This window comes from Sinohyriopsis cumingii, unplaced genomic scaffold, assembly GCF_028554795.1.
Source record: "Sinohyriopsis cumingii isolate HCF-2022 unplaced genomic scaffold, ASM2855479v2 utg002097l, whole genome shotgun sequence".
Taxonomy (NCBI): Eukaryota; Metazoa; Mollusca; class Bivalvia; order Unionida; family Unionidae; genus Sinohyriopsis; species Sinohyriopsis cumingii.
Genome location: NW_028316128.1, coordinates 604,107 through 620,000, shown reverse-complemented (window position 1 = coordinate 620,000; position 15,894 = coordinate 604,107). Strand labels below are relative to the sequence as shown.

The 15,894-nt window shown below is 35.7% G+C and overlaps 1 protein-coding gene across 2 annotated transcripts in view; it reads right to left on the bottom strand.

The window, feature by feature from the left end:
- Positions 1 to 2,737: 2,737 nt before the first annotated feature.
- LOC149771157 (uncharacterized) overlaps positions 2,738 to 15,894 on the bottom strand; it is a 71,969-nt gene continuing 58,812 nt past the window's right edge. The window contains exons 11-13 of one of the 2 annotated variants that reach the window (XM_089948795.1): positions 14,207 to 14,365; positions 11,481 to 11,642; positions 2,738 to 4,154 (exon numbers count right to left, since the gene is read on the bottom strand). In XM_089948795.1, the coding sequence (XP_089804921.1) occupies positions 11,494 to 11,642; positions 14,207 to 14,365 (308 nt within the window). In that variant the 3' untranslated portion in view covers positions 2,738 to 4,154; positions 11,481 to 11,493. The remainder of the gene's footprint in view (positions 4,155 to 11,480; positions 11,643 to 14,206; positions 14,366 to 15,894) is intronic. The other variant, XM_089948796.1, reaches the window with a different exon arrangement.

The following is a 15,894-nucleotide window of genomic DNA, read 5'->3' as shown; positions in this document are numbered from 1 at the left end:
AGGATCAGCTTTTAGGATCTGTTCGAAAATTTTACAATCTGCATTCTTCGATCTCTATGTCTGCTCGAACGCTTAACATCTGGAATATTTCTTCTTAAAAATATTGGAATTTGAACATCACTGCATAGGTCACAACCTGAATTCTTAGATAGTGTAAGCAATCGAGATGAATTGCATATAACCAAGTCAAATGATGTCCAAGATCCTACGGCAGGATGCAGTTTCGTATGCAACTTATCAGACCAAAATTATTTGGAAACAAAGGAATCATTCTACTTCCCTTTCTGATATATTGTCTTTGCCAGAGTATGTGGTGGCTGTTAAGGTCGCCAAGAAAATCAAAGGCGATGGCTAATATTCGACACGATAGTCAATATCAAATAGATTGTTTGGAGTGCTTGTGAGATTTTGGACGTTCAGAGCATAGGCATGATTGTTTGAGTAATTAACTTCTCGCATCTTATCAGTTTGGAACAATAACTGTCTCAACATTCTATTTTAAGTTCTTTCGAGAGGACACTCGTAGCATAATGCTTAAAATACCATGGCGCCATTAACATGATGTATGCCTGAAAAGTAAATTCTATTAAAACGCTTTTATATTTTCATACATGCATACGGATATAAAATGTTTGGCAAGCTGTCACCTACGTTAAATGTATGCCAAGTATTGAATAACATTTTGCAGGGCGATGTGAATCTGTATCACATGGTTAAAATTTTAATAATAGGAAAGGTGTATAATAGGATGTAAAATCAAGCATTATATTTCCATAGAAGTGTAAGAAATTGTGATGATTTTTAAACGTTTCCATTTGTTTTTTGTTTGATGCTATGTTGACAAGTATGATAATATATTATTCATAAACAAATTGATCATCCCTCTTTGAAACAGTCAGTAAAGACAAATATATTACGATGGCATTCTTCCAATGTTGTACGATGGTTAGAGAAAATTCGTATACGTCTATTTTGTGGGGACTCTGCATGTATACATTATGAAATCAGTTCGTACTCTTTCTAGTTTTAATTTAATATCACGGATATTGTAAAGATCAATCTTTGTATATACAAAAAATTATAATAATAATCACCATTAACTACAGAGTCTTTTGCAGACTATATACCATGCAAATATGATATAACTGAAAAATTTAACTTTTGTTTATTAAATGTAATTTACAAAGGTGATAGAACAAAGTATTGCGCTAGACAATTTAATCGTATTGTCAGTATATTTACCCACCACGCAATCCATCAAACCCGGCCCCAAAGATACAACACTCAGAGAATGATATAATAAAAATGGCACAAGCAGTAAAACTGCATGCAAATTCAATGTCTCGTCTTTGGTATAAATGATACATATGTTAATAATGGTAGTTTAAACAATATCAAATTATGCAAGACAACGTCTGAGTTAATACTTTCATTGCGAGCTAAACAATTATTCGTCTCTGTCCTCTTCACAGGTTGTCATAGAATAAGGCATGAAATAACTTTGTTTCGACTTGGAACGAACTAATCATTTTCGTCGTACATGCGTACAACGTTACCGAGGTGAATAATTGTATTTTTCTGGGTAAGCAAATGAACTAACATGTACCTCGTCGCAGATAAGATAGCGGCGAGATTCACTAAATGCACGGTAAGCACGGGTATTTTACCCTAACACTCACTCTTCTGTGGATTTAAGGCAAGTTCCGTTTCTAACTGACACATTGGTCTATGGATGTTGTGAACGAGTGAACGTTCTCCATTTGTGTTCTTCAGCCATAGGGGTAAGTGTTACATTTGTATTTTATTTGATATGTGAAGCGTATTCAGTTTTTAATGTCGTATCGTGAAATGATGCATTTATTACTACGCAGATTTAAAACGTTGTGAACTTTTGAATAACAAGTTGCTATGAGAATTTAATTTAGTATCCATATATATAGATATTAATTCTGAACCAGTTATGACCAGTTTGGTTTTATTATAGCTGTTTAGAGCTGTCTGAAGCTGTCCAGAGCTGTCTATAGCTGTATGTACGTATGTCTGTGCGCATGGTGGATCGATGAAAGGAGGGTATAGCCAATACAAGTGGGCCTTCCCAGTCTAGGAGAACTGCGCTGTCGGTGCGTATGTGTGTGTGGGTATCTCAGGCTATCTGTCTGGCAGTCTGTTTGTCGATATTGAAGATGATGTAACCATCAATGCCTTACGAAGACGCAACCGCTAGTTTGTAAACTTGTGTGCATGGTGGATCCATGTACGGTCAATACAAGTGAGAACTAACCCAAGAATTCGGGAGAACTGTGTAGGTTGTCAGTGGAAAAATTTGGAAGTTTTACAAATATATATCAATCATACGGCTGTACAAATGACTGATGTTTGTTTCAGTTGGTTGTTACAACCGAGTTATTTTGAATACATAATAGTATTCGAATCTTTATTTTGATTACAGGAGATTATTTGAATCTCACTTTCATTTGAATCGTTTTTTTTCCTACTTGTGAATGTTTGGATAGAGTATTTGAATGAGACGTATGTTTGGAGAGTGAAAGAAGCACTCTTATTTGTTACATATTTTTATTATTTCATTTTATATAAATTATCATCATTCATCACATGGTATTGTGTTGTCATTCGATCCATGCATCCGTTCATGTTTATCCTGTCACACAGGTTCAGTTTAGAAAACATCCCTATTAAATAAATCATAATAAATAAATCATAAATGAAAAACAAATAATTCAGAAGACATAATATTTATTTGAAAATAAATTTAAGTGAATATGAAATAAAAAAGTGACCAACTGACGTATACAAATAAGCAACATACACAAACATAACTATAAAGGAAATCCCCGAACCGACTGAGGTCTAAACTTTGTATACGAAACGAATTATTCATCACAATGAACTTTCAAAATTATCAACTTTTTGGAACTATTGTTCATATCGAATATTTCAATCCTGCAATACAACTGTATATCATCCTCAGAAGAAAGTCACTATGAACGGATTCATCACCTGCTAAGTTAAAATAGGACTAACATTTGTGATTTTATTGTATACCATCTTAAGTACATTTTCTTTTAAAAACAGTCTTTCCATTCCAATCAATAACAAATAGCATCAAAACAAGTCAAAGCATCATTAGTTAGCTGATAATACTCAACATATGTTATCCACTATGTATATTCGACTGCCAGACCTACATTTTCATCTTGAATACTTGTTCAGATTCAATACATTTATAGTCATTAGTCGTATACTCCGTAAATTATTTCAAAATAAAAATTAAAATGATACACTTTTTATAACTAATTATGTTTAGACTACTTAAGTCTTTAGTTGTAAGACTTCATTTTAAGCTCCGTAAGTGTACGTTAAAGTGATTACTAGTGCAGATGAATTTAATAAATACTAAGACATTTTTAAGACTCTCTTACGAAACCCAAAGTGAAAGAGGATGTTTTTTCTCTGTTACATAACAGAGAAAGTGGGAAATATGTTTGAAATTGCACTATAATTACATTTAATGGCTGTTTATCCATTGTTCAAGAATAATGTTATGCAAAGTTTCATACCTTATGTACACATCCGAAATCCACAGACAGATTACATTAAAGACAGAACAAAGTGAAATAAGTAGCAATGCAGGTATACAAAATTAAATATGTGGACTTTATGTAGATATTACCAACTTAAAATACTTTCAAAAGTTATATATTTCGATAGATACAAAGTGTGCCAAATAATTGCGTATGTTTTCAATACTTATATAACACATATAAAATGAGCACTGAAAATGACGTACCCATCTTTATTTACATTAAAGGTATATACGAACCAAAATATTATACAGATTTGTGAACTGGTTTTCAAACCAAAAGCGAAGAGCTTAATCGATTGTTCAATTTAGACACTATTTTCGTCAAAACTCTCCTTGAAGATTTTTTTGAGCCGTATTCATTTTAGCATGCGTCAAGGTAACAATTCTCGATATAATAAACAGTTAATTCTTCTGTCCTATTGTACCATTTTCTAAACGTCTTGGCAACAAGTCCTTCTCTTAACGTGTTTCTTGTAATTTTCTTCTTTCTTGTGCCAAGAAAGTAATGTAATTCGATGTTACACCAATGTCGAGAAATACCGCTGTAAGTCTGAAATAAAAAAAAAGTATCATGCTACTGAGCTATTTTTTCCAGCACAAACTCATTGTTTTTACAGCAATGTAATTCGATAGAATTTACCCATGGTATACATGAATGCCATTTAAGTAGGATGCAACCTTGTGTTATTGTTCAAATTCAAAAAGATCACTGCAAATTAAAACAGGATCGCAATTAGTGGCGTTTTTAAAACCTTTCACAATTTAGCATGACTGAAATCACAACAAAGACCAATCATGATTCCTTTCCAAGAAAGCTTGTCAGTAGTGTATTATAGATTCCAGTAGAGTTCTAACCATCCCCTATTGCGGAAAAATATGATCCATAACGAAATATATGTTTCGCTTAGCTTACAGGATTAAGACGATCATATGCAAGGAAGGTTCGTCAGTTTGAAAGCAAAACCTGTAACCCATTGCTGCATTTTCACGTTGACAGCAATTTTGAGGAGTTTATTCACTCAAGAACAGTTTACACTATCCAAACCTTTATTTCGTTTCTCGCTCTCTTCTATCCGTAATAACGTTTTCAACTTTACTGGAACCTAACTTTGTCAAATATGTTGCCGCGATGGTGGTTACAAGCTCTGGTTGCTCGTACTAAGATTAAAATAGCGAGTAATTGACCTAGAACAAGGTTTCTTTAAATCACTGTCTACTATTGCAAACCAGAAAAGTTGTAAATGTACTTAACAGAGACATTTGTATTGTTCATTAGCATCCACTTCAAGGTACGATTACGCGAAGCTTAGCGAATTTTATCGCTTTGTTCTACATATTTTACGGGTGTCGGAACAACTGACATGATAACGTGGTTTATGTGCAAACAGTCCGAATCGGCCGACGATAGTAATGCTACATGTCTGAAATATGTGGACTGCAAGTATCGAATTATATTCTTTTTCTTTGTGTATATAGCTTCATTCACGTACTTTTGTTAAGAGTCTTTGCTAATCAAACCCGGTTTCATCATGTTCCAACGGTCGATTCTCCACCTCGGTATTCAGTCAAATCTGTATCTCATGAGCACGAGCATTTAGGAATCTTGTTGGGTCTAGGAGGAATAGTTTCATCATGTTCCAACGGTCGATTCTCCACCTCGGTATTCAGTCAAATCTATATCTCATGAGCACGAGCATTTAGGAGTCTTGTTGGGTCTAGGAGGAATAGGAAGCTCCCAACAGCTCGCCGTCATGTTCTGGAGGGTATGGGACAAAATAAAGACCTCGCCTTGGTTCTGGCGAGCTAAGACATGTGAGGACAGAACGCATTGGGATTGTGCACGTTGCAGAGTCTTCCATTGATTGTGAAAGTGTTGCATAAGGCGCCCTAGGTCACGATCTCGTTGATACAAACCTCTTATGACACCTTCATCGTCGTTCGCTCTAGCAGGCAGAATATATAAGATACACGCCTTGTCCGTCGATCAGATTTAATTTACTGTCGTCATTGTTGATTTCAGGCACGATGGCCCCTGCTTTCATTGGTAAGAAGAATATGCCGTTCATGAGCAATCGGTCCTGTTTTGATAAAACTTTAGTCTTTATGGAGCAAACGACTGATGGGCATTTACATGACCATATGATACCTTTGAATGGATACCCGGAACGAACCGATGGGTGCAAAAATTTAAATGTCTTTTATTTATGCCACTGAACTAACGAATGACAGATATCTCATCGTATACATCATCCGTATATATACAATCTGTTTTTCGTTAAGTGTATAGAGAACTAACCTAAAACAAAATTATTTTATTACGATTTTCTGATGTTGGGGTTAGGGTAACATTATAATGCCGCTGTTCTCTGACATGCATGTTACAAGCCGTGTAACGGAAGGGATAAACTAGTCTTTTAATCCTAATTACCACCGTTTGACTCTGGGACCTAGAAAACAGAATAAATAACTACGTTAATAAATTGTTCGGCACCTTTACAGTGATGTGGTATATCAGCTTCCTCTGGATTTGTGGGGTAGGGCATAGATTGTGGAGTTTTCCATGTCAGTCTTTTTTGGACTTATGGGGTCACTATTTCAGCCTATACATATATTTTACATACCTTAGGAGGCCGAAAATGAGGTCTTTTTCAGTGTAAGGGACTGTAAGTGCACATCTTACGTATTCTTTATAGGTTGTATATTCTGGCAACATCTTTAAAGAAGAAAGCACTGTTTTGTTTTAAGTAGTTTTGATAGTACATACCCGACCAAAGTACGGACAAACCTCGCGCCTTCTGTGCAGTTACATCCGACTGACAGAGCGTGCATTCCACTCCAGCAACAGCTACGTTATAAGAAGGATCTGATGTAAATCTTACTATCCTATCATGTTTTAAAATAGAAGATGAAATGTAGTTATTGCAGTATGTGAGTATCCTTGAAACATTTTCTGAAATGTTCTATGTTCAAGATTCTGTTACAATATATTAAAAATGAAAATAGCATCGACCAAACGTTAATGTTTTAGGTAAATAACGAAATAACAAGATAATTTACTTTTTTAAAGCACACGAGTGCTACTAAGAGTTATGGCAACTCAGCTTTTTCTGACACTTCAGTCCTTGATAAATTCACATGATATATGATAGATGTACCTTTTGTTCGGCACTTTTTGTTGAAAGGGTTACATAACGTTATTAGTTTTTAAAATGTTAACTTCAGTTATCATCATATATATATATATATATATATATATATATATATATATATATATATATATATATATATATATATATATGCATGCCTGTAAGTCACATCGAAATTTGGCAAAGCTTATATTTTCTCATCTGTATCGTCTTCAAATACAGTTGAAACAAACAAGAATATTTATTTTTCACATTGTTTGCTACTTGTCGTACATTTACACACACACACACACACACACACACACACACAGATAAATATACTTTCACAGCTTTAGTTCAATTTCATCTTGACCGACCGCGCATGTCACTCTTAACCTTGGTAAAGAAACTATCCTTCCTGACCCTTCGAACTTCTCCCTTCGAATCGCCTCTGCGTGTTTGGAGGCAAGGTAGAGGAATTGGGGACGCAGGCAGCCAAAAATCTATCCTTCCACCTGTTCTTTCCTTATATATCATCTCTGACTCATATGGCTACCAGAGACGAGGGGATAATTGAACGTTCGCTGAGCAACTGAACAAAAACTGCGATTTTGTTCTTATACATCAAGACACCATTAGTTCTTTGTAAAATACGTTTCTCCGAAGATAATTAACAATCTTAATACCTTAAGATAACTACTACTACCTCACAAATCGAGCCTTCCCTCATACTACATTTAGCTAAAGGGAGCTACAAGTTATATGCTTTCCTTAGTAGCAATCGGGCAGAGTGATCGGCCCTTACGTATAATAATTGGCGGTAAACCTAAAGAATCAGTCAGTTACTACAAGTGTGAAAGGCACCTTCTCTATGGGTAAGTATTCTCTAGAAATATATTTCACAAGGAAACATTGGTTTCTTCTTTCAGTATGTTACCTAAACATAATACCTTAGGAGAATAAGTAAGAAGTGGAGAGAGGTACATCTCCTTACCCTAGATTTACCTTCTCTGGTCCCCTACAGTATGAAAGAGAACTTCTAAGTAACCCGACTGGAGGGGAACCCATCTGTTGATGAGCGGGTTCAAATAGGGAAAAAGGTTCCCCTTTCCCAGCAAATCCAGCTCAAGGCGTGAAGCCTCGTCTTAACAAGCTGTCGATCAATCTGGAAGGGTAACCTATTCAGCTGCTGAGATAGGTCCCACCAGATCGAACTGGGACCTTTGGAAGACATATCTCAGAGATAAAAGCTAGAGAGTGTTGACTCCAATCTACAATCGACGGCTGTAACGAGGTCTCCTAGAGAACAGTTCTAGTCGAATGTTATCGAGATGGCAATTGATCTAGCCTCATGCGCCGAGATGATACGTTCATTTGTGCTGGAGTTATTTTTCGAAGTGCAGATCCAATAACCAACTTAATCCAGGACGAGATAGTCTTTGTTGAAATATCCTACTGTTCGTCTTGGAAAGGTAAAAATAGGCGTGATCTCCCACGATCTATCGGCTCTGTTATATTAAGATATCGCTTCAAAGACCGAGCTGGGTAGTGTAGGTGGTCTGGAGCTGATGCGTCCAGACCAGACAGTGGTTTTATGACAAAAGTCTAGTTACCTGTGGTATGTAGCTGGTTCTTGTCGTTGAAAGACGATGCCCTAATGGAAAGAAATGACAGTTATTGTCGGAATTGCATGTAATTCGGTTCTGATGGTAAGGCGTGTATTCGCTAATTCTGCCTGGCGTCGGTAATGCCATGAAGGAACAGCTCTTGTATACAAGGTACACTTGCGATGCCATTCAGAATGGTTCAAAAGGTGTCTTGTTCAACCAGGTTAATGCTCAAGATAGGTTATACTTTCGGCACAGGGAACTCGTTTTTGTCTTGTATACTCGAAGCAAGAGAGAGAGAGTCGGATAAGTCCTTGATATCCTCTCTTCTGCGATTAAGAAAGGTGTCAGCGATCGTGGAACGGTAACCTTCGCGTGGAGCGGTAACCTTTGGTCGTACTCGGTGCGAACTGTCTCTTTTCAAAGAGCTAAAGGGAGTTAGCTATTGCGGTATAGATGCCTGGGGAGGTATAATGTGTTCGTTTGTGTCCCACTGGTGAAAACGTGCCATTTGTTTAAGTATGCTGTCAAAGTGGGGGCCTTCTTACTTGAGAGATTGTCTCCACGACTGGTTGTGAGATTTATTTTTCTTCGTAGGGCCAGTTTAATATGATGCAGACGTGCAGGCCCATTAGTAGGAATAAAATCAGTCACTTCCATCATAGTTGTTTGAAAAGAATCCGAAGTTTCCGAGGAGTTTTCGTTGCAAGATTGACGAGGCCGTCTATCCACGACTTCTTCTATTAAAGTGATGCAATGAGTATAAGGCGACACTCTGGTTCTCTTGCTTTCTATATCACTTTTGGAATCAGAGTTCTTACCATATAGGGCATGATTATGCATCCAGGCCGTTCTATCGATAGAGCGTCTACTGTCCAGGCTTTTGAGTCCTGGACTAGTGATGTAAAGCTTAGGAGAATGATATTCCACCTGGTCGCAAAAAGGTCCACCAATGGGTGGTCCCATCGGGTACATATCTGAGTGAAAACCGAGGGATGAAGAGACCATTCAGTCTGTATTAGCTGATTGTTGCGGGACATATGCTCCGCTGGTAAGTTACGCACCTCCCGATATGGTGTGCTTCTAAGTGGGTTTGCTGTTTACGACACCACTGTAGATAGACTTAAATAAGTGGGTTTGCTGTTTACAACACCACTGTAGATAGACTTATACCATAAATCAATGGTCTGGGTACTTGGAGTTTTCTTCTGGTTTGAAATAAGTCACCACTGTAGAGTTGACGGATGTAGTGAACAATCTACGCAGGTTATGGTGTACATTTATAAGATGGATGATTTAATTGTCCCCATATATGACCAAGTACAAACTATTGTCAGTAGACGAATGTTGCAAATGATCATTTATAAAAATAATTGCAAGTAAGTTTCGTTTAGAAATATGCATTTTCCATAGTCTCAGTGATGTTGAATTTGATTTTGCAAACGATCTAACATATTTAACATTCAAGTTTAGGGATTTGGTAATACAAAATTTATTCTGTTTAAATTAATATTCGTTTTTGCTAAGTATGTATTGTTTACGTCATTATTAATGAAAAGAGGTACATTTTCACAGGACGAAAGGTAATAAATCTAGATCAAATTTGGACTATACTTGATGAGTATTACTAAGCTCTGTAAACTATATTTATTTATCATCAATTGTACAGGGAAATACCCAGAAAGTTTTGTTATGTCCATGAAGTGATTGAGTGACAGGGCAGCTGGAATTTCAGAAACATTAATATAAAACGAGGATATATATATCTGCAATAAACTGACAACGAACAGTGCAAAACTAGTATCTATGTAGCCTATGCGCTTTCGACTTTTTATGAGTCTTTTACAAAGGCATATACAAAACATAGACCACAAAAACAAATCAAACAGAAAACAAAGTTGTGTTTGTAAAGCTTTGCATGACTATTTCTGCAAGAATTAAACCTTTACAACTTTTATATTTCGGCTAGTTTACTTCAACTTGTTTCTAATGAAGCATCTCAGGATTAAAAGGTTCTTACCAAAATTATTTTCCTCCGGACTCTACGAGATTTCATTCACAATATGACTGCAAATTTCAATTTTAACTAGACACGCCATTTTCTTTCGAAAGTTATGTCGAGCGAGCGACTAAGTTCAAATTTATCTGGGCGGAGTTATGTGCGCAGTAATAATATTGTTGTGTAATGATAAATATGCGCTTGAATATTTAGTTTGGAATACGGCATACATTCATTTACGTTGTTTCTTGTAGTGTATTTTGTTTATATAATTAAGCCTTAGGTAGAATAAAAAAGAGCATATAATAAAAAGGTTATTGCATTTGTATGGGAAAATATGAACTCGTTTTGTCGGAAGGATATACTGCACTCCCAAGGTCGTAGAGTATTCCATCCAAAAACTCATTCATATTTTCCCATACAAATGCAGTATCCTATAAGTATCAGCAGGTCTAGCTGCTTACCCTATTCGGTTAATCTCCGTAGTTATTGAAACATGAAATTAATTTAACTTTGCATCAAAATTCTCATGATCAGGAATATTTATTTTATGATATTCTGCTAGCACGATATCTCATATAATTGTGTTAGGTGTTCAATATCTACTTTTTATTTCCTTAGCATACAAATAAACCGAATGGAAGTTAGGCTTATATTTAATGAATTGGACAACATGGAAATAGTCCAAAATACCCGGACGCTAACATAAATTGGTATATTTTTATATGTCTTTCAATTTTTGGTACATATCTATTTAACCTATATAGTTTCCGAGTTTATTATTTTTGCATAAAAAGAAAGAATCTTCATATGTGAAGCAATACAAAAATACAGTCATCTAGCTTTGCCTCACGGTCAAATGTTTCAGTTGCCAAATATGTTGAATAACTAGGATAAAATTGTTATACATGTCTATATAAGTGCATATCGCACAAATCATCTACTATTGACAACCGATTCGAATTCTCAAAGGGTTGTATTAAAGTCGTGTTTGTAAAATACAATTTAATCACATACATATGCAGTGCATTAGTTTAAGGTTAAACATTGTTATATGGAAAAGAGGTCCTAAGTATGTTACTTGTATTTGGAAAACTGAACAAGGAGAAACCTTACAAAGATAAGATCTGAAAAGTTATATATACCGTCTCCATCTTACTATCTCTCACTTTCAACTTCACTGACATCAGTTGATTCAATTGTTCCTTCTTGTAAGTTCTGACTCTCGTATTTGTTTGGAGAATCCTTGGAATTCGTCCTGGTGGAAGGAATGTTCATATATGGAGAACCTTTATTTTGTGTTTGACCTATAAGAAATAATAACATGCCGTTACAGTACAGTATTTTAAAGCATATAAGTCACTGCTATTAATAAATATAAAGTTGGTTACATATTACTTGTATAATCTATCTCTCTGAATATCTATACATGTATATATTATTTATTTTAAGGCGGCATAAGCTCACTAATTATGGCAAACTTCTTCCACTTTATAAATAGAAGAAAATTATCCATTACTGAACATAACAATTTCAGTTTTGCCCGAAATCGTCTATATAATCAAATAGCGTATTACATCGGTAATCACTGAACTGTTGCATTATATTTTGTTTGTCTGTTTTAACTCGTACATTGATGTCACAAAAAATGAACAATAATCAGCAAGAATATGACGTTCTCAAGCACCTAGGCTCAAACGTATGAAATAAGATAACGAGTACACGGGATTGTTGACACGGGTCCAAGGTAGTGTGAGGTAGGAAAATGTGCAGCCATGAGAATGTTTATAATGTTACTTGACTTACACCCGTTATATTGAATACTTTCATTAAATCATCAGGTGATATCGTTACTGGTGTTTGTAAAGAACATATGGCAATTGCAGCACAATATTTATTCTTGTCACTTAAGGGAAGCAAGTCTAGAGCAGTGACAAACATTATTGCAGGAATGTTAGAGCTCCTTGCAGTGCATGAATACATCATACTGCATACTGTCCTTCATTGACATTATCTACCACGTCCATGAAACTTTCAAGGTTCTTGAATTCAATGAGTGAATAGCAAAGGTCATTGTTCAGGCATCATATTTCATTGCTGTAATTTTCTTTTATGCTGAAAATAGTCGACGGATCAATATGGGCCCGAAAATGAATGATGTGCACATTGTCTTACTGTAATAGATAAATGTGATCCAAAAATAGGAAGCGGTGACTTCGAGGTCACCTTTTGTCATGAAAAAGCAAATTCATCATCGTCATATATTTTAAGAACTTTGCAGGTCATATACCATTAACATCCACAAATTATTCATCATGTTTTGTGAAAAAATACAACAAACATATTGGTTTATATTTCTTATTTCTAAAACAATCTGTCGTATAATACCGGGAATATAATAGTAGACCAAACTTTAAAACAGACAAATGTCCCAGAAATATGGTCACTAGCATTCACCAAAGGCAAATGTTCTCACTCCATTTTTGTTCAAGGCTAATATTGTATAAGTTCATAATATTACTCATATTTCTTATCTAGAAACGTCTTGAATGATGCAATCTTTGGTGTGGTTTCCTCAGCCTAACCTTATTCAAATTTATTTTTACATTGACGGTATTCTGAGAATAATTTGCTTACATTGTCCCATGTATCACAAAATTCTAAAATATATTAATACAATTATGATAATAGAGGACGCTAATAGACTTCCGTTAGGATGAAATTCAAAAGAACATTATTTTCTCTGATTGGCTTTTTGCTAGATCTATGTGCATACTTTCCAATACCTGAAATCTTCACTCTAACACGAGAGTACATGATCATTCTTTCCCTTAACCGAGCTGCTGATCCGATTATGTTAGGCCATTCCAGTGACATAATCTGTTTCAAAAGACACACTTGTTCTATTTTTTCAAAGTATGTAAAGATCCGCAGATTCTTAACTGCATTGTGTCACTGGAGGGGGCATCAAACTAATTTTGTCATAAAGGAATTTACAATAATTGTTTCCTGGTGACTATCTGTTAAACTAATTATGCCGTTCCGTTGAGTGAATCCTGTCTGCTAAACTGAATCTGCTAAACTTTATCCACTGAATGATGCATACGAAGAGCATACTCCTAGGGATGCAAGAATCTACGAATTGAGCGATCCTTACCAAACTTATGTTAGCACCAGATTCAGATATAATTATAACATAGGGATATTAATATATTCTCTTTTTATCTGGGCTACTTGGTAACATATTTATGTATTGCCGTTTATTGGTTGAATAATGAGAACACATTTGTTTACCTCGAAATATTCTAAGATTATGAATTTCTTAGTACTATTCTCCCAATAAAATTTGTTTATTATATAGTCTTTCATTTCCACAAGGTGCCTGAGAAAGGTAAAGCAGTTAATACGCTCATAAAATCGAAATTGTCTATTGCAACCGGAAGCTGTTTTAAGATCATATTAATAAATGTGTCATCTTATCTACCTATCAAAGATGATATTTTTTTTAGATTAGTTATGCAGACAAATATGGAGCCTCCAATATAAACAATACAACTAAACTCAAGAAAATAGTTGGAACAGCAACGTTAAAATAGTTGTCATTGTTATTGTATACGGCATAATTGACTGGATTTGTCCATGGGTCCATGTGTCAATGTTCAAACCAAGTGTTTGTAAGATGTGGGAAACAAACTGATCATATAATATGTAGTGCAATATTTCAATATAAAACAATGACATGTGAGAAAAAGTTTTAAAATATGCCACAAATTTTTGGGTCGAATTTTATAAAACTCTCTTGCTGAACTATTATATGGAAGAAAACAAACCAACTATGTGACCTACATACAATCCAAATATTTATATTTACTGTTGTCATCATAGTTTCCCTCACTTGTTACTTCACTGGTATCAGGTGAATAAATTATGTTCTCATGTAACTGACTTTCATCTCTGTCTGAAGAATCGCTGGATTTCAATCGTGTGAAGCCAATGCTGACATAAGGCGAAGAAGGGGTGTTTACTTCACCTATAACAAATAATATGCCGTAACATTGTAACATATAATTGTAGAAACTATTATGTTTATAAGAAATATTAACTTGTTTGCACAATATTAGTTTATCACTGTATCGACCAATCTATACGCCGAGATGTATGTATGTATGTATGTATGTATGTATGTATGTATATATATATATATATATATATATATATATATATATATATATATATATATGTATGAATGTATGTATGTACTCATTATTTATGTGTGTACCTGTATGTAGCCAAATCATGATAGGTGAATATATTTTGAGGCGGCGTAAACACATCACTTTAAAAAAAAATTCGTCCGCATTACACTTAGGAGCAAAACCCATTTCGATTACGGAGGATGTGCCTTTTCACTGATTTTCCCATATATACCTGAAATTCTTCACGACAGCCGGGGAATGACTCAATAACTGGCCCCGTCAACATGAAATATAATTTACCGTGTTAGATCTTACAACTAAGAACTTCCATCATTAAAATTAAGACGAATAGTCTATAATATAACGTTGCTTTTTTCCCCCGGTTCAAACGTATAGAAAGAACATCACTAAGCCTGCAGATTACACTAATGTTTGGTACTATTTAGCACATTTCCACGATGTTTAGGCTGGTGCGGCATGGAGAGAAGATGCTTAGAAGAAAACAAACGTTATAACGGATATGTCCTTGTTTTGTCCGATATCCCCTTTCCCATGACAATAAAAGGTGTCAGCGGTCGTGGTTTGGTAACCTATGATCTTACTCGGTGCTAGCTTTCTCTCTTTTAGGAGCCAAAGGAGGAAATTAACTATCTGAGATACAGATGAGAGGCAGGATAAGTTCGTTTACTCATTGTGACATTGACTTTCATATGCTATCAGAGTGAAGGGGCCACGCGCATGAGTGTTTCTCTCACCGACTGGTTGCGAGAATTGTTTAAGTTGGATGGCCTGTTTGGAACGATCTAGATGTGCAGTTTCAGGAGATCGGGGCAGGAAGGAAAACCATTTTGAGTAAACGAGAGAAAACCAGACGCTTCCGATGAGCATCCGATGAAATAAAGATGAGGTCGTTACTGCACGACTTCTCCCGTAGGAGTGGTGCGATCAGGATGAGGTGACAGGTTGATTCCCTTGCTCTTTGTATCGCATTTTTAATCAGATGTGTTGGAGGGTAGGCGTATACGTTCAGGTAGGTCCGATCCAACGATAGGGCCTTGACTGCTCAGGCGTTTTAGTCCAGGACGTGAGTGACAAAGATTGGAGGTTTGTCAATCTGCCTTGTCCTAAATAGGTCCACCAAATGTCGAACCCACCGGGTACAGATCTGATTGTAAACCGAGGGATAAATAGCTGATTGTTCTGTGACAAATATTCAGCCAGTTGTTCAGCCGTCCTGGGACATGGCGAACATGTATGTGGATTTGTTTTTGACAACATCACTATATAAAGTCCCACACCATGATGCAAGAATCTGGGGACTTGTTGATGAATGTAAGTCGCCACTGTAGGATTTAGTTCGTCG